This window comes from Colletotrichum scovillei (assembly GCF_011075155.1).
Source record: "Colletotrichum scovillei strain TJNH1 chromosome Unknown Contig00010, whole genome shotgun sequence".
In the NCBI taxonomy this organism is placed as follows: Eukaryota; Fungi; Ascomycota; class Sordariomycetes; order Glomerellales; family Glomerellaceae; genus Colletotrichum; species Colletotrichum scovillei.
In genome coordinates this window covers 421,226-445,087 of record NW_023336268.1, presented here as the reverse complement: position 1 = coordinate 445,087, position 23,862 = coordinate 421,226, and the positions used below count along the sequence as shown (strand labels likewise).

The 23,862-nt window shown below is 49.4% G+C and overlaps 9 protein-coding genes across 9 annotated transcripts; 6 read left to right on the top strand and 3 right to left on the bottom strand.

The window, feature by feature from the left end:
• Positions 1–446: 446 nt before the first annotated feature.
• HER10_EVM0002378 (uncharacterized protein) lies at positions 447–2,020 on the top strand (the record flags this gene model as incomplete). The annotated part of the gene is made up of 3 exons (XM_035472093.1): positions 447–1,481; positions 1,555–1,833; positions 1,895–2,020. The coding sequence occupies 3 exons, from the start codon at positions 447–449 to the stop codon at positions 2,018–2,020; spliced, it is 1,440 nt and encodes a 479-aa protein (XP_035327683.1).
• Positions 2,021–6,196: 4,176 nt separating this feature from the next.
• Positions 6,197–7,542, top strand: HER10_EVM0007340 (uncharacterized protein; the record flags this gene model as incomplete). Its single annotated transcript, XM_035476899.1, has 3 exons — positions 6,197–7,043; positions 7,120–7,307; positions 7,369–7,542. 3 exons carry the CDS (start codon positions 6,197–6,199, stop codon positions 7,540–7,542), a joined length of 1,209 nt encoding a protein of 402 aa, XP_035328170.1.
• Positions 7,543–8,085: 543 nt separating this feature from the next.
• On the top strand, positions 8,086–9,051 carry HER10_EVM0002265 (3-hydroxyisobutyrate dehydrogenase; the record flags this gene model as incomplete). Its single annotated transcript, XM_035471985.1, has 1 exon — positions 8,086–9,051. The coding sequence occupies one exon, from the start codon at positions 8,086–8,088 to the stop codon at positions 9,049–9,051; it is 966 nt and encodes a 321-aa protein (XP_035327669.1).
• Positions 9,052–9,396: 345 nt separating this feature from the next.
• Positions 9,397–13,671, top strand: HER10_EVM0010841 (cytochrome p450; the record flags this gene model as incomplete). Its single annotated transcript, XM_035480288.1, has 6 exons — positions 9,397–9,600; positions 9,667–10,119; positions 10,380–10,407; positions 11,139–11,535; positions 12,350–13,390; positions 13,509–13,671. The coding sequence occupies 6 exons, from the start codon at positions 9,397–9,399 to the stop codon at positions 13,669–13,671; spliced, it is 2,286 nt and encodes a 761-aa protein (XP_035328470.1).
• Positions 13,672–15,122: 1,451 nt separating this feature from the next.
• On the bottom strand, positions 15,123–15,362 carry HER10_EVM0009169 (uncharacterized protein; the record flags this gene model as incomplete). The annotated part of the gene is made up of 2 exons (XM_035478668.1): positions 15,123–15,199; positions 15,251–15,362. 2 exons carry the CDS (start codon positions 15,360–15,362, stop codon positions 15,123–15,125), a joined length of 189 nt encoding a protein of 62 aa, XP_035328323.1.
• Positions 15,363–15,657: 295 nt separating this feature from the next.
• Positions 15,658–16,672, bottom strand: HER10_EVM0006084 (NAD-dependent epimerase dehydratase; the record flags this gene model as incomplete). Its single annotated transcript, XM_035475680.1, has 2 exons — positions 15,658–16,334; positions 16,399–16,672. 2 exons carry the CDS (start codon positions 16,670–16,672, stop codon positions 15,658–15,660), a joined length of 951 nt encoding a protein of 316 aa, XP_035328054.1.
• A 1,079-nt stretch (positions 16,673–17,751) lies between these two features.
• On the top strand, positions 17,752–18,249 carry HER10_EVM0010007 (uncharacterized protein; the record flags this gene model as incomplete). The annotated part of the gene is made up of 2 exons (XM_035479477.1): positions 17,752–18,144; positions 18,199–18,249. The coding sequence occupies 2 exons, from the start codon at positions 17,752–17,754 to the stop codon at positions 18,247–18,249; spliced, it is 444 nt and encodes a 147-aa protein (XP_035328397.1).
• Positions 18,250–18,546: 297 nt separating this feature from the next.
• Positions 18,547–19,392, bottom strand: HER10_EVM0013254 (uncharacterized protein; the record flags this gene model as incomplete). Its single annotated transcript, XM_035482618.1, has 1 exon — positions 18,547–19,392. One exon carries the CDS (start codon positions 19,390–19,392, stop codon positions 18,547–18,549), a length of 846 nt encoding a protein of 281 aa, XP_035328685.1.
• Positions 19,393–20,584: 1,192 nt separating this feature from the next.
• Positions 20,585–22,211, top strand: HER10_EVM0008873 (uncharacterized protein; the record flags this gene model as incomplete). Its single annotated transcript, XM_035478381.1, has 6 exons — positions 20,585–20,692; positions 20,751–21,014; positions 21,080–21,493; positions 21,569–21,766; positions 21,833–21,970; positions 22,026–22,211. 6 exons carry the CDS (start codon positions 20,585–20,587, stop codon positions 22,209–22,211), a joined length of 1,308 nt encoding a protein of 435 aa, XP_035328296.1.
• Positions 22,212–23,862: the final 1,651 nt, after the last annotated feature.

The following is a 23,862-nucleotide window of genomic DNA, read 5'->3' as shown; positions in this document are numbered from 1 at the left end:
CATGCCCCCTTCAACCACATCGATGTTGATGTTCATGTCAATCCGTTAGGGAAGGCCTACCTCGACAATTCAAGTGTGAGATGAGCTTGAGGTTGCGGACTCTTGACCCATACCCTAGTGCACTGCTCCTGATGCTTGACTACAAGTCTCTTCTTAACAAAATGTCCCATGAAAGGACAATAAAAATGACCTGGCATAAGCACCCGCGGCGCCATGGGGTAGGAATACGTGTAGGCTCAAGCGGTTGACCATCCCCGCCCCCACATCCGCTGGATTCTGACAAAGGTTGTCCGCCAACAATGGCTCAATGTGGGGTATTTACGAGTCTCGAACTCGAGCAGCGACTAATTTTGAATCACATTGCATAGATATGACTTGGATCTACGTCTCCTGCCCGATCGATACACGTAGATCACAGCAGCATCACGAGCAATATTATTTTCAACATGTCATCTTCCAATCCTGAGGAAGGCGTCGCTCTTAGACGTGGAACCGCACAATACGAAGAGTCACGGAATTTCTACTTTAATAGAGAAGAGACTGACAGATATCCGACTGAGATACATGTGGCAAAGACCTCTCAGGACGTTGTCGAAGCACTTCGCAGGGCCAGAGAGCTAAAGGTCTCAGTGGGCATTCGATCCGGAGGACACCTCCCTTCCAAACCCTCCTTAGTCGATAACGGAATCCTTATCGACGTCAGCAACATTAATCACCACGTCAAATATGATGAAGTGACTGAGGAGGTCGAGGTGGGCCCCGGCATCCGCGTTTATGAAGCCTGGAAGGCCACAGACGCAGTGGGCAGATTCTTTCCTTTTGGGCATGCGCCTGACGTAGCACTAGGAGGTTTCTGTCTAGCAGGCGGCCAAGGTCTCTTCATGAGAGCATGGGGAGCTACTGTTACAGAATGGATTGTTCGACTGGAGATTGTTGTTCCGGATGGTAGAGTGTTGATAGCAAGCCGGACGGAAAACACAGACCTCTTCTGGGCTGCTCGAGGCGGCGGGCAAGCATTCTTCGGAGTCGTGACCCGGATCTGGAGCCGAACTATACCAAAGAAACGACTATTCTGGCGATCTGCAACATTCACTGTTGGCGATAAGTTCGAAAACTTACTGACATTTGCTTTCGAACGAAATGCCGCTATGCCACGAAAGGTCACCGAGTCGGCCATCTGCGTACTACACCCGGAGTTGTTCAACAGTGAAGCGGGGGAAGTTGTTCCCGAATCATCGCCTTTGGTGATGGCTATCAATGTTTGCGCTTACGCCGATACTTTGGCCGAGGCTGCTGCAATGTTAGAAGTCTGGGACGGAGTCCCTGAGAACATCAAAGGCTGCCTTACCGAGGAAAAGGCCACGGCAGAAGCGAGCTGGGAGGAGTTTTTTGAGCTCCAGCGACAGATCAATCCAGAATCACCGGACCAGAAATGGGGAATCAACAGTATCCTCAATGATCCCTCGGTGTCCCTTCCAAAGGTACGGAAAACCACACTAAGTTTCAAATGGCAGATGCGATCTGATGCTATTTCACCGCTAATTTGCACTTTAGTTAATTGAGGCCATCAAGCCCGCTATGTGCGAGTTGCCAACGAAGTCATCTTTTGGCTGCATATACATCTGCGACACTATCAAACCAGACGAGAGAGATGCTGTCTTCAGTATTCCTCAGCAGTACTATATATCAACTTTCAGTGGCTGGAAGGACCCTACCCTTGTGCCCCGAGTCCGAGAGACCATGCGAGCCTCGTACAAAAAGGCAGAAGCAGTTGCCTGTGGGATCTACAGTGCCGATTTTGACCAATCCAAGAACTCCTTGCATTCACCTAAGGTATGTGTTCTCTCCTGACTGAACCTAGCCGACAACACTGTTGACATCAAGGTGATTACAGATCAAAGTATGGACGGATTCAGCTCGTGCTCGCTTCATGGAGATCCGAAAGCGGTGGGATCCTGATAGTCTGTTTACGGGATACAAGGCTTTCGATATTGACGCACAGGCGAAACCAGCTCTCTGAATATTCAGCTTTACATGTATCAGAATACAATGCTGCAGTATGAAAATAAATGAGACTAGGTGCTTATGTTCAAGAGGATTGAGAGTTTGTCATATCGCTCTCTGATGAAGGAATATCTTCCCTGTGAGCCACATGCTATCATAGGTCCAAGTACCTACCTAGGATACGGCTGGGATTCATCTACCGACATGGGCGCCTTTTACCACTTGGTAAAGTGGGAACGGCGGTGAGCAAACAGAACGTTGAGAGGTAAGGGCTTGTAACATGAAACTATTGAGCAAACAAAGAGTGTGGCGGTAAATTCAATGTTCCACAAACGTCCAGCTCAAGAAGATTGGAGCAACAAGCAATTAAGTAAGTGGATGATAATCCATGAGAATTCTTGCTTCGCCATGCAACAACATTGGCCATTCTGTGCTGCACCACGCCATTCCAACGAAAGTGTTGAAATGAGGGCCTCAAATTGTGGAACAAGGACCCTGGTGGCTTTGTTTACAGGCAGAATGTCACACAAGACAATGCGGGGGAGCTTTGACGTGGAGGTAGCTTGATACATTATTATATGAAGACAGGTCGCATCCGCCCTGGTCGCATGATAGCTCGGGGTAACTACCAAGGAAATTTCGCGGCAAGACATACTCTCATAGAAACAACATGAAGGGCATCAAAACTCTTCCATTCTCGAGTAGTGCTGTCGAATTGACCTTACTTGATGGCGGAGGTCTCACTACAACAGACGACACAAAGATTCACGCAGATGGGCATGACAGGCCATATTTCCTCTACAACTGGTGTTTCTACATCCATCATAGAGCGTCAGGCCGCAAGATCCTTTGGGACCTTGGTATCAGTGATGTAAGTCAAGGAAGTTAGATTGATGTACAATACTCACGCTCTGATGTCCAACAGGACCGGCAATTGTACACCCCGTTCGTATTGAATTACCACTGGACGAGCTGCAATCCAGTTGGGCCACGTCGACGGCTTGCAGACCAGTTGCAGGACATTGGCGTGGAAACCTCGGACATCGATACAGTGCTCTTCAGGTATTTTCATGGGCAAATCAAAGTACGTTTATTCGAATGCCAGAAAAACTGACCGGCCAGCAGTCACGCACATTGGGATCACTGTCGCCCGATCAAAGACGAATTTCCCAACGCCAAGGTCATCTTTGGCCGCGGAACAGCTTTACACTGCTCTCCAGGGCATATCCAGAATGATGAAATCCAGCCGATGGTTCAATGGGACTCTCGAATTTTCGGCGATGACAAAGTTCGAACGGAGAGCTTTCAAGAGCTCGAAGGCTCGTGGCAGTCCTGGGGACCATTCGAATCAGCACTGGATTATTTCGGAGATGGCAGCCTCTGGATCATCGAAGCCCCTGGGCATATGGCAGGAAATCTCGCAGCATGCGCCTATTTAGAATCAGGCGAACGCATCATCATGGCAAGTGACTGCTGTCATTCAAGGTCAGTGCACATCCGTCAAGCAACTCATTTTGAGGGTTTCCACGACGTCCTTGAAAGAGCCTCTTGCAATAGACTCATCTTCCGACCGTCACTGAACAACAGGCTTACTTGCGAGCAGGGATATTTTTCTTGGTCTCCGAGAAATCGCCAACGTCAAAATGGAGGACGGATCCCGTTTTTGCTTGCATGAAGATCTAGACAAAGCACTTGATACGATTTCCAGACTCAGAAAAGCAGCCGAGGAGTATGGGATGCACATTGCGATGGCCCATGATGCCGAGTTCATCAAGGATGGCAGCGATGCTGTGTTGATGTCAATCTTACACCCCATGTTTGATGACACTGTGCGGAACAGAATCAAAGCTCATGGAAGGCCATGAAGCGCCGGGAACAAATCTCTTCCTGGGCAGATAAGTAGTAGCAAAAAAAACGATCCCTCACATCATGCTATTTGAGTAGTCGCTTGTGAGCGTTGGCCCCTGCCACTTCCCCGCAGTCTTCCCCAGCCTTTGCCAATATAAACCTCACTTAGCGGCTTCTGGGGTGCAGAAGGCGCCGTAAAGCTTGCTGGGTCCGCCCTCCCATCACTGCCGACTGTTTGGTGCATGAGATGTGACGCTAGGATGGGGCCCATCGCTGCGGAAGAAGCTGACACAGCCCTGATTCATCAGCCATCAGCGAGTCGCACGCCGTGGATTTCAGACCTCCCAGGACACTAACGGGTCAATACGCATCAGGTGCGGAGAAGAATGTAGGGGATGTCCTGGTCACCCCGCAAGTCAAGCCCGGCCTCTGTCGGCATCTCAGGAATCCGATCTGCCCGCACTGTTCCTTGCCAACACCACATCATGGTAATTGAGGCTACCAATCCACTGCTTGAAGCTATTCGAATCGACAAAAGTAAACAATCGAGACGAGACCACCGCGTTCAGAGAGAGGGAGAATAAAGTCAAAACGTCCATGTCTTCAGGGCCCGAAGGAAGTCCCTCCAGCGCCGCGCGAAGAGGTCGACCACGACGCCAGTACAAGTGCGCGCACTGCTCGAAAGCCTTCAAACGCAGCGAGCACTGCATTCGTCACGAAAGAACCCATACGCACGAGAAGCCTTACGTGTGTCGATACTGTCACAAGTCTTACGCAAGAAAGTACGTATTGGCAAAAGCTTTTTGATCTCGAACTAGCCACAAGACTTCCTGCTAATTGAGAGCTTCTAGGGATCTTGTTACGAGACACGAGCGCACTCTGCATGCGAAGGAGCAAGCAAGAGAAAAGATTGGAGATGTGGTGACAGTAGCATGTGCGCCACTGGCGCAAGCAACAGTGTTCTCGCCTTCGAAAGTCGATGACTTCATGAATATAGACCAAGAGGAGGACGAAAGATCCGGCCAGGAATCTCCAGACTCGCAGTCGCCAGACGATGGCGCCGCTTCTTCCACAACATCACCATGTTCCAGCCAACGGCGCCGAGCCAACTCACGACGGAAGTCATACTCTCGGCAAGCAGCCGATCCCGACATCGAACTTGAACGAATGTTGATGTCGTTTCAGCCATTAGCTGACCAATCCTTCGAGACGCGCAGGGATCCAAGTACCCTCAACCGAGCCACCGAAAGTCGTCCCGCAGACATATTCCAGCATGATGCTCAACACGAAGGAAACTTGCTGCCGCTTCAGTACTTCCACGACGTCGATCCAGTTGAAGAGTTGCCACCGCTAGACCCAGCGTTATTCATGAACATGGATCTTCCCTTTGAAAGTATTGCCATGGAGATGCCCAGTAATTATCCAGCAGAAAACGGACTTGAGACTGGTGCTTTACGAGAACAACCCCCTCGTCAACCACAAAATCCACCGGAGAAAAGCGGTGCTGCTGATCCATCCACGGAAAACGAAGAGCTATTTTCACCGAGAACCCTGGCCCATCTCGGCATGGAAGCGTTTGACCTCTCGCCCATACCAGGTAGCACCGCGGAGCAGAGAGATGATCGAAGACGAATTCCACGACATCCGAATACCGAGGAACCTTCAAGCGAAGCCCCCCCTAGATGGGCTAGCTGCCATGTACCCTCGGCTAGTAGCGATCTCCCTTCTCTACTCGAAGACGGACGTCAACAATATCCGACCGTGACCTTTGACGAAGATACGCACACGTCTCTTCGCAAAGACATGTCTTCGCGGCTGAGATCAGCAGCTGGAGACTTCCAGCTGCCCACCGCCAAAACCTTGCAGGGCTTCCTATCTGCTTACATGACGAGTTTTCATAGCCACTTCCCGATCATTCATATGCAAACTTTTGATTTGGCACACACTCCGGGCCCCTTGGTGCTTTCCATCTGTTCCATCGGCGCTCTCTATCGCCTAGACCGTCGTCGAGCGCGTCATCTCTATGACTTGGCAATCCGCACTGTGGAACAGGTGCCTCAACCAACCAAGGACGATTCCAAATCCATGGTAAAGGACTACTTTCTTTGGTTTGTGCAAGCGAAAATTCTTCTGAGCTTCTACGCAGTCATGAGCGGGGAGAAGGATCTCGTTGACGCAACGATGAAAGACAATGGCTTCTACACCTTGGTGAGTCAACCTGCCCCTTCATGAGCGATAGAAGACTACTTCGAGACAATGATACTGATCAGCGTCGTTTAAAAACCTCTAGGTCTATAACAAAGCTCGAACTGCGGTAGAAAACACTGAAACAGAACCATCCGAGATGACGTGGCACACGTGGATAGAGCTGGAGTCGTGGAAGCGCGCGCTGGGCGGCATATTCATAGAGAGTACCCTCACTATGGTGATCTACGACGTCAATCCTGGATTTCACGCGACTCAAGATCTGGATATCGAAGCGTATCAAGATGAAAAGATGTGGAACGCGAGGTCACCTGCAGAGTGGCGAGAGCTTCGGACAGCTGCCTCGAAAAGCTCGCCAAACAGTCGACGACACACAATCAAAGATGTCCTTGTTGACATTCTACTTGAAGGAAGGTATCATGCCGACACGGTACCGTACCGCGTGTCGACCTTTACTGCCCTCGTCTTGACTCACGCGGTCGTCGTTCACATGTGGCAGAGATTACAAGTCTGCCAGGCCCTCGCTTCAACATGTCCGATTGCAAGGAATGACAATGGCGATGACCAAGACCCTCTGAGAGCTTCGCTTCTCAATGGTGCTATGCAGTCGTTGGCTCGGTGCGATGCTTTTCTCCAAGGCGTCAGGAGCGAGTTACGACAACCACATCCAGAAGAAGACGAGAAGGATAAAGAAATCTCGCTTGTCTTCAACTGTCAGGCAGTCTTGCGCATAGCTTACACAAGACTGTCAAAAATATCCACCACTCACTGTCGGATCAGCTTGTTGAACCTTGAGGATAGGGACATTGGGTCATGCGTGTCATCATTCGTTATGGGCAGGATGGAACGAAGCTCTCACATTCTCAAGATGGTCTCGAAGGCCTTTGAAGGCATGATTGTCCCAGTCAAGATGGGGCATCTTCTGGTCCGGAAGACTGCCGCTTTTCGATGGAGTGTTGAGCATGCTGTGGCAGGGTGGACGGGTGGTAAGTGAATCCGAGACAATCCTCATAGCTGATTGGAAGGATCCGTGCAAGATGCTGACTTCCTTGATTCAAACAGCTCTTCTAGTATCAAAATGGGCTCAGTCCATAGAACAAGACGAGATAGCCGGGGTGCAGCCAATTCAGAGCGAGCTGGAGCTATTAGCCTTGATCAGAGAGACACTAGATGAGGCCGAGTGCGATATCGGGGAGGGCACGACTCTTGCTGCCGGAATCGCCAGGACGTGGGGCTGGTTTCTATCAGATGTAGGTGATAATATTTTGTTTCCATGTATCGTTGCAAAGTGACATACTGATAACTTCCTAGGTCTGGGTGTGGGGCATCACGCCACGGATGGGAGGAATACTGAACCAATTGGCCGATGCGTATCAAGACGGATATGATGCCAGCCGCCGTAAATCTACCGGCGTGACGTACAACGCGGAAAAGACGGGTGGAAGTTTACATCAAATCTCTTTGTTGCAAAACGTGTATTGTTAGTGGTCAACTACCTCAAGCGCTGTAATGATGACTTGGAAATCATACATTAAACTCATCTCACTCACTCCACCAAGGGATCTAGAGGCAGAGATTCTCCACATGTTGCGATGTACAATGTCTTGGCTCCAAGGGTATTGAAGCGGAAAAGAAATTGAGTCGTATTTCAATCGATTTCTGCTGAATGAGCTTCAAGTACGGCGGCATCAGGAAGTGTGCCGTCAGAGTTGACCATCCTCGTGTGGAGATTCGATGGGTTAAGTGTGGGCAGGATATGACAGGCTAGTCGGGTTGGAAAAGGGCGAGTCGAAGTGAATACTTTTGTATCTAGATGCATTCTCAGAAGCTTTGATACAGATCAGTCCCGGAGGTCCTGAATCCCAAATAAGTCTTGAAGTTTGGCACGTAGACGCAGGACTGGGTCACACAGCTACCCCGCAAGTACCGGTCGGTCTATCGCCGCCTGAATTGTCGGCACCCACACGTCTTACCCATACTCTTCACCTACCGGCCCCATCTCAAAATACGCAAGAATTTCAAATCAACATGTCCAAGCTCGATGGGATGGCAGCTGCCCTTAAGGATCTGGAGTCGAAAGCACGAGGAGAGGTCCAAGTCTCCGCTCTCAGGGGCGGCGAATTCACCCTCCCCAAGCGTTTCTTCGTCGCAGGGGTGTCTGAGGACGAGACCTCGCTTGTGCCATCACTCTCTTTCCTCATCTCGCAGAATCTATTCGAAGGGGGTCAACGACGCATCCTTTACGATCTGGGCTTGAGACGGGATATTGAACGCTATTCTGCGCCGATACAAAACCACACAAAGAATCGTCAGCCGATGACCTTATTACCGGACGTCCGACAGAGCTTGATCGATGGAGGTCTTGAAGTGGCAGCTATCGACGAAGTCATACTCAGCCACGTTCACTGGGACCATATTGGGACTCCTTCCGACTTTCCCAACGCTCGCTTTCGAGTTGGTCAAGGATCGCTTGAATTGCTCAGCGAGGGGATGAATGGGCATATGTCTCATTCCAATTTCCAGTCTGATCTTTTCGACGGCCTCACGGTTGAAGAGCTCACGGGCTCAGGGGAACACGTAGACGCAGCAGGGTTCACAAAACGTTGGAAGAACTTGGAGGGACTGAGAATACTGGATATTGGGGGGAGCGACGATGGTTCCTTGTTTGCTGTCGATTTGCCAGGCCACTTGCCTGGACACATTGGACTTCTCGCTAGAGTAAGACCTCAATCCTGGGTGATGCTTATCGGAGATGCTTGTCACGACGCTCGTCTATTGACAGGCGAGATGCAGATAGCTGAGTGGGAAGATGGTGAGGGTCGAGCGTGTTGTATCCATATGAACAAAAGAGAGGCTACGGACACACTCAACAGCATTTCGACGTTGCGAGAAGCCTCAAAGCAAAGCAATCTCGTATTGCAGGTAGTTTTTGCTCATGACGCAGTTTGGGCACAAGATCACCAAGAAGCCTTTTTCCCAGGCAAGATAAACTGAGTCCCAAGACACAAATCAGATAGCGATTATCAAAGGGTTTACCGCGTCAGTCAGATTCCTGAAGAATCAATAGTATCTCCGACTCTCCAAATTTACACTTGTTTCACCTGCCCTCTCGTGCTGTGATTCTGCCAGCTGACGGTCTGATGTTAGTAGCTGCTTATTTCCTTACCCCGCCCCAACGGCCTACCTACCTCAAACTCGCTTGATTACTTGAGCAAGCCTTCACACCTTGGACTGGGGGTCCATATATCTTCTGGAGACATCAACAAGAAAAGAAACACCAACACTCATGCGCACCCAAGAACTTCTCCTTCCCATCATTGCACGCTCTTCTTTTTTGTTATGGATCAGCCACTAAGCCTAGGATTCATTGGCCTTGGGGCTATGGGTTTGCCCATGGCCTCCAACCTCGTCGCCAAGGTGGCGAAGGGTTCTCAAACATACGTCTACGATATCTCAGAGACCTCCATGAAGAAACTCATCGATCAGACAAAGGATGCAGTAATAACAATGTGCAAGTCACCAAGAGAAGTTTCACAAAAGGCTGTAAGTTGACACCGGGTCAACCATATTTCACCACCTCCATCTCGTGTGACTAATATTGAAATATAGGACATAGTGCTCACAATGCTTCCAGAGGGCAGTCATGTGAAGACCGTCTACTTGGACCCAGACACCGGGATATTGGGCCCTGAGCTGAAGTCCCGCTTGCTCATCGATTGCTCAACTATCGACACGGAGACGTCACAGCTGGTATCAACCACTATCAAATCCCAGTTTCCATCCACATTCTTCTGTGATGCACCTGTATCTGGTGGTACCCTCGGTGCGGAAGCCGCTACATTGACTCTGATGATTGGCTGCTCCGAGAAAAGCCCGAACTGGCCAGAAATTCGCGACTTACTGAGCCTCATGGGCAAGAATATCATTGCATGTGGCGGCCTAGGGTTGGGTCTTACGGCAAAGCTTTGCAACAACTACTGCTCAGCGCTCATTTCACTTGCAACATCCGAAGCCATGAACATCGGGATGAGAGCGGGCATGGATCCTCGACTCCTCGCGCGCGTGTTCTCGAACAGTACTGCACAAAGCACGATCTGCGACAAGTGGAATCCTGTGCCTGGCATCTGTCCAAATGCCCCAGCAAGTCACGGATATCAAGGCGGTTTCAAGATTCAGTTGATGGCAAAGGACTTTGGCTTAGCTGTGTCTACGGCGGAGAAGGTTGGCGCCAAGCTGATTCTTGGTGCTGTTGGGCTCAGAGCCTACAAGGAGGCGAGTCAAGATTCCAAATGTCGCGATCTTGACTCTCGCGTACTTTACAGATACATTGGAGGCAACGAAGACTGGCAAGTTGATTGAATCTGGATAAACTTAGAGCATCCTTCTAGAATACTCATGTTGTCTCGTTCCAAATTTTGTGATCTGTTTCCTGGTTGTGATTAATGCGAATAACTCACTACAACTAGATTACTCTACTAGAGAAGACACTGCCCTCATTGATCCAACTCAGTAACTGTTCCAATTTCACAGGAGCTCAACTGCACCAAAACTATCTCTCATTGAATATGCCCAGCAGACTACCAGTAACACCGTTGCACCTTTCTCCTTGCGAGCTACTTTGCTACAGCCAGACCCGAGTCAAGCAAGGACATGCCTAGTTCAGACCTCCCTACGATGCCGATTCCCCACTCCGTTTTACGAAGTGACGGCACGGAAGCAGGACCCCGCCACCATAATGCGGGGTGCATTCGGATCTCCGTTCCGTGGTGATGTGGGGTTATGTGGGGAGAGAGTTCACTCTGATATGGGGTAAGAAAGTCGAAGGAGACCGGAAAATCACATCCGTCATGTAAGCAGCCTCCCTTTGGCAGTTGGGTAGTTGAAATGAGAGCTCCATGTAAACTCGACCAAGGTAGCAGCACTTGTACGATACGTACTAGCAAGCTGGACCCAAATCTCACCAGCACATGTCCAGGTCCCAGACCGTTACAGCGTATCGACTCTCAAACAACCTACACCTCGGCCCATCAGCGCTGAAAATACGAATATGGCCGATAAGCTTGTAGCAAACACTGCGAAAGAGGCGGAAGCCCACAAGACACTTTACGACAAAGGACTGAAGATTCGATATGAGGTCGCAGGGACTTCTTACGTCGACGCAGCTCTGGCTGGTGGGTCGTCCGACTTTGCCAGGCCAATGCAAGAGCTCGTCACAGAAGCTTGCTGGGGCTCGGTCTGGGCTCGGCCAGGCTTGGAGAGAAAGCAGCGATCTCTCTTAAACATTGCAATGCTGTGCGCTCTGAATAGAGCCCCCGAGCTTGCAGCTCATGTCCGTGGAGCACTGAACAACGGGGCGAGTGAAGTAGAGATTCGGGAGACACTCCTGCAAGCGGCTATTTACTGTGGAATGCCAGCTGGTATCGAGGGGTTCAAAGTTGCCGAAAAGGTCATTATTGCTTGGAACGAAGAAATGAAGCAGTAAGGATGTGGTCAAGTCGGTTGCGGGGTGTTATGCATCCACGGAGTCGGATAGTAAGACAGTTTTTGATACATGCAACAAACGCCAATAGACGTGCCGAAGATTGATCTTTTCTTGGGGTTTTATCATGTATTATTCTGTGAAAGTGGCCTATGATAATGATGAACTGGTGACTGCCCACGTACGTTGGGCAGGACCGACAGAATGGTGATGGCAGGTAATGGCTGCGTGAAGTCAACTCAAGTTCGTCTCAACATCACTCTGACTATTCGTAGTTTTCCTTACCCAAAATTTCACTAACTAAGGATGAGGTTTGCAATCCCCAATAACATGGATTCGAACACGAAGCAGCAGAGTTTCAAAGCTCCCCGCATCTACCAGGGACTTGTTGTAGCTCCCCAGACACTACCCCTGCCCCCCACATTATGTAGGTCCATACGGACGGACGGACGGTCTTGTGTGATTCAAAGTCTAGCTAAGTTCTCTTGAGACTGGACAGTGGTATTCAAAGATTCCATAGATGGAATTGTTCATCACTCGTCGATTATCCACATCAAACTAAGTATCCATCCAGCCAAGTTTCACAGCTCAGATTCACTTCCACAAAATGAAATTCGTAAACATTCATCTACCAAATATGCCTATTCTTCCGATAGAAGGCTCAATCCATATCGGGGGTATTGGCCTGACAATCGTTCTGATTCTGCTTGGTTGTTATCTTCGCTATGTTCCAAATCAGTTGACAGTGAGTACATGTTTTTCCATCGAACTGAAACATGCTGATCAAGAGTCTCCTTGACAGGATCCACGAAGGAAGAAGTTACCACCCGGACCTCGAGGGCTCCCCATCATTGGGAATCTCTACGACCTCGCAGACTCAGAACTTGTGCGACAGAAAGTCCGCGAATGGCATCGCACCTATGGCGATATCTTCTACACGAAAGTCGGGGCGACTGACTATATCTGGCTTTCATCACCAAGAGCTGTCAAAGATCTTATGGACAAGAAGTCGGCAATATACTCATCACGGCCGCATCTCCCACTAGCGCAGGATGTTGCAAGTGGGAAGTCCCGACAACTGTTCATGGCATACGGGCAAGACTGGAGGAACCTGAGAAAGCACAGCCATGCCCTTCTCAACTTGAATGCTTCGAAGAGATACATGCCATCGCAAGACCTAGAGTCAAAAGTGGTCCTTCATGATCTGTTAGATCAGCCCGATGAGTTTTACACCATTAATCGGCGCTATTCTACCTCTGTTATCATGCTCGCTACCTATGGGTACCGCATTCCTTCCTTCCAAGACCCGATCATCTCCAAGATATTCAGCGTTCTGGAAAATCTTTCCATCATGATGGCTCCTGGCGCCTTCGCCGTTGAGAGTCTACCCGGCCTCGCTAATCTTCCCGAGTTCCTCTTGGGAAACTGGCGCACCTGGGGCAAGAAAGCATTCGCTCACGACAGCAAGATTTGGCTTGAGCTTTGGGAGGCTTTGAAGAAGACAACGGACGACGGTACTGCCAAGGACTGCTTCTGCAAAGACTTCTACCTCGGCGACCCCAAGAAGAATGGCATCGACGACTTGCTCGCGGCGTATACCTGCGGCGGCCTGGTTGAGGCGGGTTCCGAGACAACAGCTACCACTATCAATAACTGGACCCTGGCTATGACTCTTTTCCCCGAAGCAATGCGGAAGGGTCAAGAAGAGATTGACCGTGTCGTCGGTAGCGACCGAATGCCCACATGGGAAGATGAGAAAGATCTCCCTTACGTTCGGGCGATGATCAAAGAAACCTTGCGATGGCGCCCGGTCAACAAGTTCGGGATGTATCATGCTTCCACCGAGGACGATTGGTACGAAGGACACTTCATCCCGAAGGACTCTGTAGTCGTCCTGAACTGGTGGTGAGTTACTACATGCAATCCACATGTTCCCGAGAACTTCGGCTAACACATAGCGCCAAATTTCCAGGGCTATCCAGCGTGATCCAAGTCGCTACGAAAATGCCGATGAATACGATCCATCTCGGTTCCTCAACAGTCCACTCTCTGCGGCGGAGTACATGAACTCGCAGGATCCCTATGAGCGCGATCACTTTTCCTATGGTGCTGGCCGGTACGTAGTTTCATCCTGAACTCGATTGTCTTGGAATGAAGGTATACGTACATTACTGACACTTTGACAGACGTGCATGTCCTGGAGTTCATCTAGCTGAGAAGTCGCTCTTTATTGCTATCTCTCGCATCATGTGGGCATTCAATATTGAGCGGAAAGAAGATCACAACGGAGGAAAGAAGGTCCCCACAACTCGAATGATGCCAGGCTTTCTGAGTGTTCCTGAGCCTTTCGAATGCTCCATCTCATGCCGCTCTGTCGCACATGAAGAAATCATTCGGAGGGAGTATAGCTCGTTGAAGGAAAACAACTTCGAAGAAGGTCAATGATCAGCTCATGGCCTCATTTGTATAAGATTCTGGCGAACTGCTTAGATGTCAAGCCCGTTACGAATATCAACGTCTCCCTACTAGCAAATAGCGTCTCGTTTTCTGGAGTGGTTGCACTTTACATCGCATCCCTTTGTCAGTACATTGGGTGGGAATTCGAATGTAGCTCTTGAGAAATCGCAACATTGAAGGACACACATTTTGCAGTTTTCTATTCCTACCTAGACTAGACATAGATTCGGTTCCGCAAACATAAGATTGAAGGAATACCAACAATCACAAACAGCCATGTTCTTGCCCTCACTTCGTTATCTAACTAGGGAATCAGTCTACGCTGCCCTTCTCTCATCTGCTTATCGAGCTCGGTTCCTAACCATAGAGGTTGAGTCTCATCAAGCTTGTCCTCCAGGTCACTGATATTCCCGCCGTGAATGAAGAAAGACTTTCCATTCACTTCAGGTCGCATAGCAGGTAGCAGGCTTGCTGTGGCAACGTCTTTTGGCGTATTTGCAGGTAACTCCTTCCAAATACTTCTGATATGATCGGTGACCATCTCCGTATCTACAATGGGTTCAGCTTCGTGTCAATGCATTCGGGAACTGCTCGAGCAATCCACAGGGGGTGAGGGCGCACTCACCCGTCATCCAAGGTGCGATCATATTGACAGTAATGTTCATCTTCGGCAATTGAGTCCGCATAGCGCGCATAAGACCCAGAACAGCCGCCTTGCTGGCACAGTAAGTGTAGCAGGGTGGTGTATCGAAGAAGCTGGCAGCGGACCCGAACAGAACCAGTTGAGATCTCGTTTCCGGGTTCTTGCGAAAGAAGCCAATGGCACATTTGGTCACGTACCAAGTGCCAGCCATGTTGACATTGAGAACCGAAACATCTGGCTTTTGGAGATACCAGTCTGCCCCAGAGCCCGGCTCGTCAAGTGTCTCGATTTTGTTGATTGCTGCATTCGAAATGACGGTATCAATGGGACCAAGCTCTGAATGAACATCTTGAAAGAAGCTGACAAGGTCGTTCCAGTCCGAGATGTCACATTTTTTGAAGAAGACGCTGTTGACGCTTGAGCATGAGCCAAAAACTGTGTCTTGCATGAGGAGCTTCATAAGAAGACCATGGACAATGATGCGACTTACTTGCCGAGCTCTTTCTGAACTTGCTTTCCTCGAGTCTCGTCAACATCACAGAATGCTACTTTTGCCCCATGCCCTACCACGGAACGGTCAGCACAGCGCTACGAGCTCATACTGTGTTGCTTACGATGGGCGAGGTCGACAATGGCTCTTCCAATGCCGGCTGCACCTCCAGTGACCAAGATGACTTTGCCCTCCAACTGCCGGAATTCCGAATCGCTGACAGTGTAGGCAGACATTTTTGCGTTGCGTTGTCGTGTCTGTTGTAGAAGTCTTAGAAGGGTTGATCAGGCCCTTGGGGGGAACCATAGCGGCCGGGGCTGCCTCTGTTATCACGCAGACACGGTACACTTACTGCCTGAACTTCAGTGTACTCCACATCGGTGCGGGCTGTCTCCAACTCGGGGTATAGCGGTCGAGCCCCAAACACAGCAAAAGAGCAACATGGATAGGCACACGAGATCTCCGCATTTACATATCACTGGGCGTATTGGTAAGTACAGTATGTTTCATGCACAGAAAAAGTGATCTCATTCAATTCAATGTCAAATACGATGGAGCGGGGGTGTCATCTGACAAGTCCCCGGTAGCTGTCCAATGCTGCTGCTTGTGCTTTCGAGACTCGACTTCGTCGGAGATGGCTATGGCAAGATCCGCTGCCGAAATTCCCAGCAACTTCCCATCCAGAGGACTGTCGCCATCAGGGCCATCTCTCAGCGGCAAATTGCTTATAGTGATCTCGTATCTGCCTGTACGCCTGCCGGGACGATATAGTGCGCTTGGGGACACATACGTCCAGTCGAAGGATGTATTACCTTCGAAAAACATGAGACTAGCTCGCGCAGCTTTGATGAAGTTGCTCGATGCGTCTTGTTGCGCCTTCAGTTGAGCTTCGTAGGCATTTATCGTTTTATGCGCTGCCTCTTTCTCCTCGGTGCTTCCTCTGGCCTCTTTGAGGAGAAGACGAGCGTTGCGGTATGTTCTCAAGGCATTTCCTATCGGCCCAAGCCTCTCTTCCATGTATGTGACATGAGCATGACTGTCCGCAATTCCACGGCGGTAAGCCAAGAAAAAGTCATTGCTGTCCGCCACGCAAACGCCGTCTTCGTGAGGTACATGCAAGCTGCCAGTTCCACCGACCATCACGAAGTATCCTGTTTTGGCGCGTTTGACGGCAAGGATGATTTTTCTGATCATCTCGATGAATGGCACTGTCATATCACCTGGTCAGACAACTCATTGTTACGGGCCAATTTTAAGCAGCACTGCACTCACTGTACTGCAAGGCTTCGTGACCTGCTGTATGAGGCCCGTATTCGCACACCACAACTGCAAGATCACTGATGGCCGTAGCCAATTCTCCCTCAGTGGAGGTTTCAAGGTTGATAGGTCGCGGCTCGTAGAGCTCATGAGTACCCAGTTTCTGTGGGTTGCGAGACAGTCCGACAACACGATGCCCGCGGTTAATGAGTTCGACAACCAAGTAAGAGCCCCCGAAACCGGCCGGTCCGATGACTCCGACCTTCAGCTTTTCGTCAGTCTTGGCCATGGTGGTTCAGTTGGTGATCAGAAGGTATGTAGTTGTTGGATGTGCGTGCCAAACGAGGAAGAAGGCGGCCTTGACCTCCGATGCTTCTGAGCATCTATAACAGCCATCGATATGGGCTCTTCCCGCACCAACGTTTTCATGTCGCTGCCATTGTGTAGGTCCAGTTGACTGATCACTGTCCGTTAGGCGGATGCGGGGTGATGTGGGGGAAAAGATGGTTGGGCTGATTTGGCCTGCGGCAACCAACTGTGAGGTGCGGTGCGGGGACCCCTCTGAGGATTACTCAATTGATGTACTGGCATCTGGAATTGCATGCCTGAATTTTATTGCCCGTGATTGTTCTCGTCTTTCTGAGTAGTACGATCAGTTCTACAGATCCTAGATACACCATCTACAGATCGTAGATACACCAAATCTCTGCAATACCGGAATGATGGACTTCAACATTGGCTTCATAGGTAAGGTTCAGCCTTGGCTATCGCGGAATGACCGCTGACTCCCATAGGCCTCGGTGCCATCGGCTATCCCATGGCTGCATCGATTCGTCGAAATTTGAGGCGTCAATCTACCGTTCATGTTTTTGACGTCAACAAATCAGCATGTGAGAAGTTTGTTCAGCAATTTTCAAGCTTAGGACAGGTAGAAGTCGCTGCAAACCCACGCGAAGTTGCTGCCGCAGTAGATGTGGTGATTTCCATGGTGCCCGGAGCACCAGAAGTATCGAAGGTCTATCTCGACGTTGAAGATGGCATTATTTCCGCTCCCAAAAACCCACAGAGACTGTTGATTGAGTGCAGTACTATTGATACTACCACCGCACGACGCGTGGAAGATCAGATACGAAAGGCTTCTCAAGGGACATATGTTGATGCCCCTGTTTCCGTGAGTCTTCCTTCCCAACATGGGTGACCCCATAAAGTACATTTGACCCATCAATGGCAACGGCGCTTTCTGACTCCAACTTGCCCCAGGGAGGCGTACCAGCAGCGGAAAAGGCGACTCTCTCATTCATGATCGGATGCAAACCTGATGATAAGGAAGATCACTTATCCCAAAGGCTACATCAGGTAGTTTCAATGATGGGCGACCCTGAAAAGCTCTTCTGGTGCGGTGACGTTGGTTCGGGACTTGCTGCTAAGATCAGCAACAACTACATCTCCTGCTCTGTTCTACTTCTGATATCTGAAGCTATGGCAATCGGAGTGAAGTCTGGAGTGGACCCGAAGATGCTCCAGACAATTATTCACAACTCTACCGGTCAAACATTCATGGGAGATAATGTCTGCCCAGTCCCTGGAGTCATCCCACATGCCCCCAGTAGTAATGATTGGAGGCTGGGATTCAAGACTCAGATGTTTCTCAAGGATCTGTCTCTGGGCATCGATGCTGCAAAACAGGAGAATATCCAGCCGACGATGGCAGAAGCGGCCTACGGGGTATTTGAAAAAGCCTCCAAGGACCCCCGCTGTATCGTAAGTAAAATGTTGCGTATTCCCTAGAAGTGGGCCAATTAACATTCTATCCAGGATCGTGATGGCTCTTCGGTCTACCTTTACGTCACAGACTCAAAGACTTAACTTGGATTAGGATTGGTAATTAGCAGAAAAGGGGGGAGTCAGGCCCATGGCCAAAGTACATGTAGTAAACATATTCACTCAGCCTATGCTGTCTCTGGGGGATTGACCGTTTGATAACCCGAGCTCAGGATTACAGATTTCGTGATGAGAGAGCAATATCTATGATGTCTATCGCAACCGTCATCCCAGGATATGATAACGATCTAGCACAAGATCATACTGGAGTCTTCTTCAATAGCTGAGAAATAGGTGTATTCATCGAGCTCTATGGAAAGCGAAAGGCTAGCATTCTCAAATCTAAAGTTCTCCCAGAAAGTCCATGATCTTTGAAATACAATCCTCTGCAGCCTCAGCGTAAATTTCGTGCCCTTGAGACTCGATGATTGCTAGTTTCGATGAGGCGACCTCCGCATTCAGCTTCTTCATGGACTCAACGCTTACAAGAGCACTATTTGTAGGCGATAAAATCAACATAGGAGCTTTGATACCCCTCAAGTATGGCTGAGCATCCAGCTGGCTCAAGAACTCGGCATATCCTGCCAGCCCCTCTCCGTCACTGACAGCAACCTTGTCCTTCCACCATGCGAGATAGTCGGGATCACTACTCGCCACAGTGCCGCTCGCACCAAGAAGATGTTCTGCCCAACCTCTTGATCCCAGTTGGCGGCATGCCTGGGGCCAAGACTCCAGGCCAAAAGCAAGAAACTCCTGTGCCGAGGCCGGCAAATGGGTCGGTGATGAACATACAATGATAGAGCTCACGCGTTCTGGGTATGTTGCCGCAAATATTTCTGCGAGCATACCACTTGTCGACTCCCCAACAAAGTGTACCTTCTCAATCTTCAACTGATCCAAGGTGTCTTTGATCTCATCCACAATCGTGGTGGTTGTGTATTGGTAGACTTCGTCGTCATCGGGGCCTGGGTAGCTTGAGCCGCCGTGGCCTCGGAGATCGCGACGCAAGACATTGTACTTTCTAGCTAGGGCTGGAACCCAATGATAGAAGTGATCTAAGGTTCGACCGAAACCGTGTTGAAGTAGTATGGTCTCAGCTGGCTTCCAAGGATCAACAAAAGAGTCAAGAATGTATGCAGTCGTTTGTCCATTCGAATGACGGATAAATTTTCGATTGTCAGTGTCCATGATTGATGTGCGAGAACTAAGAGTAGGTTTCGAAAACAGTCAGGTGGTGGTACAGCTCTGAAGTACGTTGTATCATGTGAGTAGGTTTCGAAAACAGTCAGGTGGTGGTACAGCTCTGAAGTACGTTGTATCATGTGCAGACGGACAATGACCAAGAGACTGGCTGCCATGAGCAGAGAGGCATCAATAAGGTATCCCAAAAGCAAATGATATTGACAACCCTTGTTATCTTACTGCCATGGCTTAGCCACATGGCATACCCCGTATGCCTGGTAGTAGTACCATGTGGGGTAACGGGCAGATCAAATGGTCTCCTAGCGCTGCGATGTTGAGATCTTGCGGGGTAAGGTTTCGGGGAGCATGGTCGAAGCTGGGCAGCATGGCTTAGCTACAGAGGTAGTTGAGCGGATGCGATACGGACTCCGGACACAGAACCTAGAGGTCTAGCATACATGTACACAAAATGGGTTAAGTCACTCCAAGTGCGTGACCAGCCTGGAGTTATACTAGCAAATGGCTTGTGGGGTGCGAAGACGACATAAATTTATCTGCCTGCAGCTATTTGCGAAAAGATCAACCTGAATCTCAATCCAGCAAGAATGGTTACATTTCATGCGGCTTTCTTTTGAAAGTTCTTCCAGGTAAGTGTTTTAGTATCGAACCTAGATCTGTACCTTTCCGAATGTACTGACTCTGTCGGCCGAAGACTTACCAAACTCCAGCTGCCACTGAAATCTCATGTATTAGTGTCTTTGGTACTGCCCATGCGAACAATTTCCCATTGAAAATAGGAGTTTTAACATTATACGTAGCCTTGACAGCTGCTTTGGACAGCTATCACGCAACACCATTCACCATCCTTTCTTTTTCTACTTGAAGCTGTCCGGGACGCGGATCAGGCATTCGCAAATCACAATGGATCGAAGTAACTCGGCTTTCACTCTCACATCATGGATCTATGTGCTCCTCCTCTTACTCGTTATCCTCATTTGGGCCTCAGTGGATGTTATCACAGAGACGTTCTCGTCTCTTCGGAAATTACCTGGTCCATTCGAGGCTCGCTTCTCAAGACTCTGGTATTTTCGACATGTGAGAAACGGAAACTTTCATCATCGCAATATTCAACTCCATGAGAAATACGGTATGTTATCTTTCTTCCCGGATGGGACTGTTAAAACCTTCCGCTTACAAGATGATCTACCTGACAGGGGCCATAGTGCGGATTGCTCCCAAGCAGTATAGTATCAATGACCCGGCCGTAATCAAGACGATTTATGGTATTGGAAAGGGCTTTCTCAAGGTACGCATCGTCAAGACCATGGAGCAGTTTTGCCTTACTGACATTGTTCGCTTCTTAGTCCGCATGGTACGAGGCCTCAAGTCCAGTCGGCCTTCCCTGGCAAGACCTCTTCACAGATCGAGATGGTGCACGTCATGCTGCAAATCGGCGTCTCGTGGCAAACCTTTACTCTGTCACCTCCCTTAGAGCAATGGAGTCCGATGTCGAAGACTGTTTGAAAGTCTTTGTGAAGCGACTTGGAGACTTGGGTCAGACTCAAGATCCCATCGACCTTCAGTTTTGGATGCAGTGTTATGCATTCGATGTTGTCAGTCAAATCACAGTAAGTCTCTCCGTAAACTTGTCTCATCTGTATTCTCGTCACACATACTCACCCATTTCAAATAGCTTGGACAAAGATTCGGCTGCCTTGATACAGGAAGCGATCGACTGGGAATTTTCGCTAGTCAACACGTTTACCTCAAGTACTGCGCTATGGTGGGAATAGAACACGAGCTACACGGAACTCTTGACTGGATACTGTCCAAACTTCCACCAGGACAGCTGATGAACGGGGTCAACTTCACCGCTGAGCAGCTGAAAAAGGGCAGAGCCCGGTTTGACATGGAAAAGGGGAGCCCAGACAGGCAAGACTTCATGTCCAAGCTCTTCCGTCTGCACCACGAAAATCCCGACAAGTTCCCAGAAAGCGCCGTCTTTACGACATGTATGATCAATATTGGAGCTGGCTCTGATACAACTTCGATATCACTGTGCGCTGTGATCTATGACCTTGCGTCCCACCCCGTAGTGCTTCAGAGGGTACGTGACCGACTCTCCATGAGCGAAGAGATACGCTCCGCCTAGCTCGAAAGATCTTTCTAATAATCATCACAGCTTCGGGAAGATATCGACGCCAAATTCGCAGAACTAGACAACCCCGAATTCATCCCGTTCAAAGATGCCCAAGCTATGAGTTTTCTCCAGGCTTGCATCAAGGAGTCACTCAGACTGCATCCAGCAACAGGTCTTCCGCTAGCCCGTGTTGTCCCTAAAGGTGGCGTGAATCTTCTTGGCAGAGACTTCAACGAGGGTGTAAGTCCAATTACCACAGTCTTGATGGGCCATGTGGGTACATTCAACTGACCGAAATAATTGTAGTGCGTTGTAGGCGTGAATACTTGGGTCTTGCACCGGAATAAGGATGTTTTCGGTGCAGATGCCGATGACTACCGCCCTGATAGGTGGTTTAGTCAGGACAAAGAACACATTTCTCTCATGGAATCGAATTGGATACCGGTGAGTCGAGTATTCGCTGGATTGCCCCGGATCATTACTGATTGATCGTCTCTAGTTCGGGGTAGGTTCTCGTACCTGCATTGGGAAAAACATCAGCTTGCTAGAAATCAATAAGCTTGTGCCCATCTTGGTCAAGACCTTTGACTTCACGCCCGTGGAGCCGGAAAGAATCCGGCATGAGAACTACTGGTTGGTCAAACAGGTCGATATGTTATGCAAAGTTTCACCGAGAAGTACCTAGCAAGGCACGCGTAGTTTTTGGGAGATGCTGTTCATTGGCAAAGGGGACAAATATCCACATAGGAATCAGGTTTGCAGCAAATTGGTAACATTACTTGAACAGCACATGCTCAAGATAATCATTTATGTGCAAATACTTTGGCCTGAAGAATTGAAGGTATTGGACATCAGGCAAGTCACTGTGGGTATGAATTTCCCAACTGGTCCGAACATCAACTTGCACCGCGAACCTTGCTGGAGCATCTTTCGGGTGCCTGGTCATTGGTCTTGAATTTTCGGTTCATTTTCCTGGTAATACTACAATAGCAGTACAATGATTCCGAAGAGAATTGCAGAAAAGAGCACCCATTGATCTCCAAGAGGTCTGCCATTCCCCCCACTCCCAACACGCTCAATGAGCTTATTCCCAAGATCTGAGATGCTGCTTTGGAAGTCCTCGTAGTTTGATGCAGTCCAATTTGCCCCGCTTGCTCCAGGAACAGCATCATCCCCCGTGAAGGCAATATAAGTCAAACCCCCCACTTCCCGGCACCCCCCTGTTTCTGGCACCCACAAAAACGCGAAAATCCACCACAACGCAATGCCCACCCCCAACCTCCTTTTATCACAACATTTTCAATTCGAGTCCAAATGGGCTCATTTTTTGCACATACCTTCTTCTATATCTAATGCCTCAATATACCGAAGATCAGCTTCGTCAGGCTCTCGAGGACATCTCAAACGGCAAGAGTCAAAAGAGAGCCTCATTGGAGTAAGTCAAACCCCCACTGGCACCCCTGTTTCTGGCACCCACAAAAACGCGAAAATCCACCACAACGCAATGCCCACCCCCAACCTCCTTTTATCACAACATTTTCAATTCGAGTCCAAATGGGCTCATTTTTGCACATACCTTCTTCTATATCTAATGCCTCAATATACCGAAGATCAGCTTCGTCAGGCTCTCGAGGACATCTCAAACGGCAAGAGTCAAAGAGAGCCTCATTGGAGTATGGGATACCACGATCAACCCTCCAACTACGTCTCCAAGGTGGTCAGACTAGGAAAGTGGCTTTTGCTGACTGGCAGAGGCTGTCTCCTGACCAGGAGAGTAAGCTGGCACAATGGGTTCGCATTCAGGCTTCGCTGGGCCTCGCACCGCACCAACAGGTGAAGGAATTCAGAGCGAGTTCTGGCTGCTGCTGGGGATACCAAACCATTAGGAAAAGGCTGGATCTATGCCTTCGTGAGAAGGACCCTATCATTAAGGTTCAGAGAAGTCGTTCCATCGATTCTAGACGCGTTAATGGGGCATCTACTGAGGTCATTAGGAACTGGTTTAAGTTCCTTGCTATCCCTGAGATCAAGGACATCAAACCAGCCAACAGATATAATATGGATGAGACTGGCATCCTCGAGGGTCAGGGAGCTAATGGGTTAGTGCTGGGCATGGCTGAGACGACGTCTGTTCGCAAGAAACAACCTGGGTCGAGGGCATGGGTCTCTATCATTGAGTGTATCTCAGCCTTGGGTAGGGCACTTCGTCCTCTTATCATTTTCAAGGGAAGACGGTCCAACAACAGTGGTTTCCATTACATCTGGTTCCATACGATGGGTGGGAGTTTACAGCAACAGATAATGGCTGGACTACAGACTTAACTGCCATTGAATGG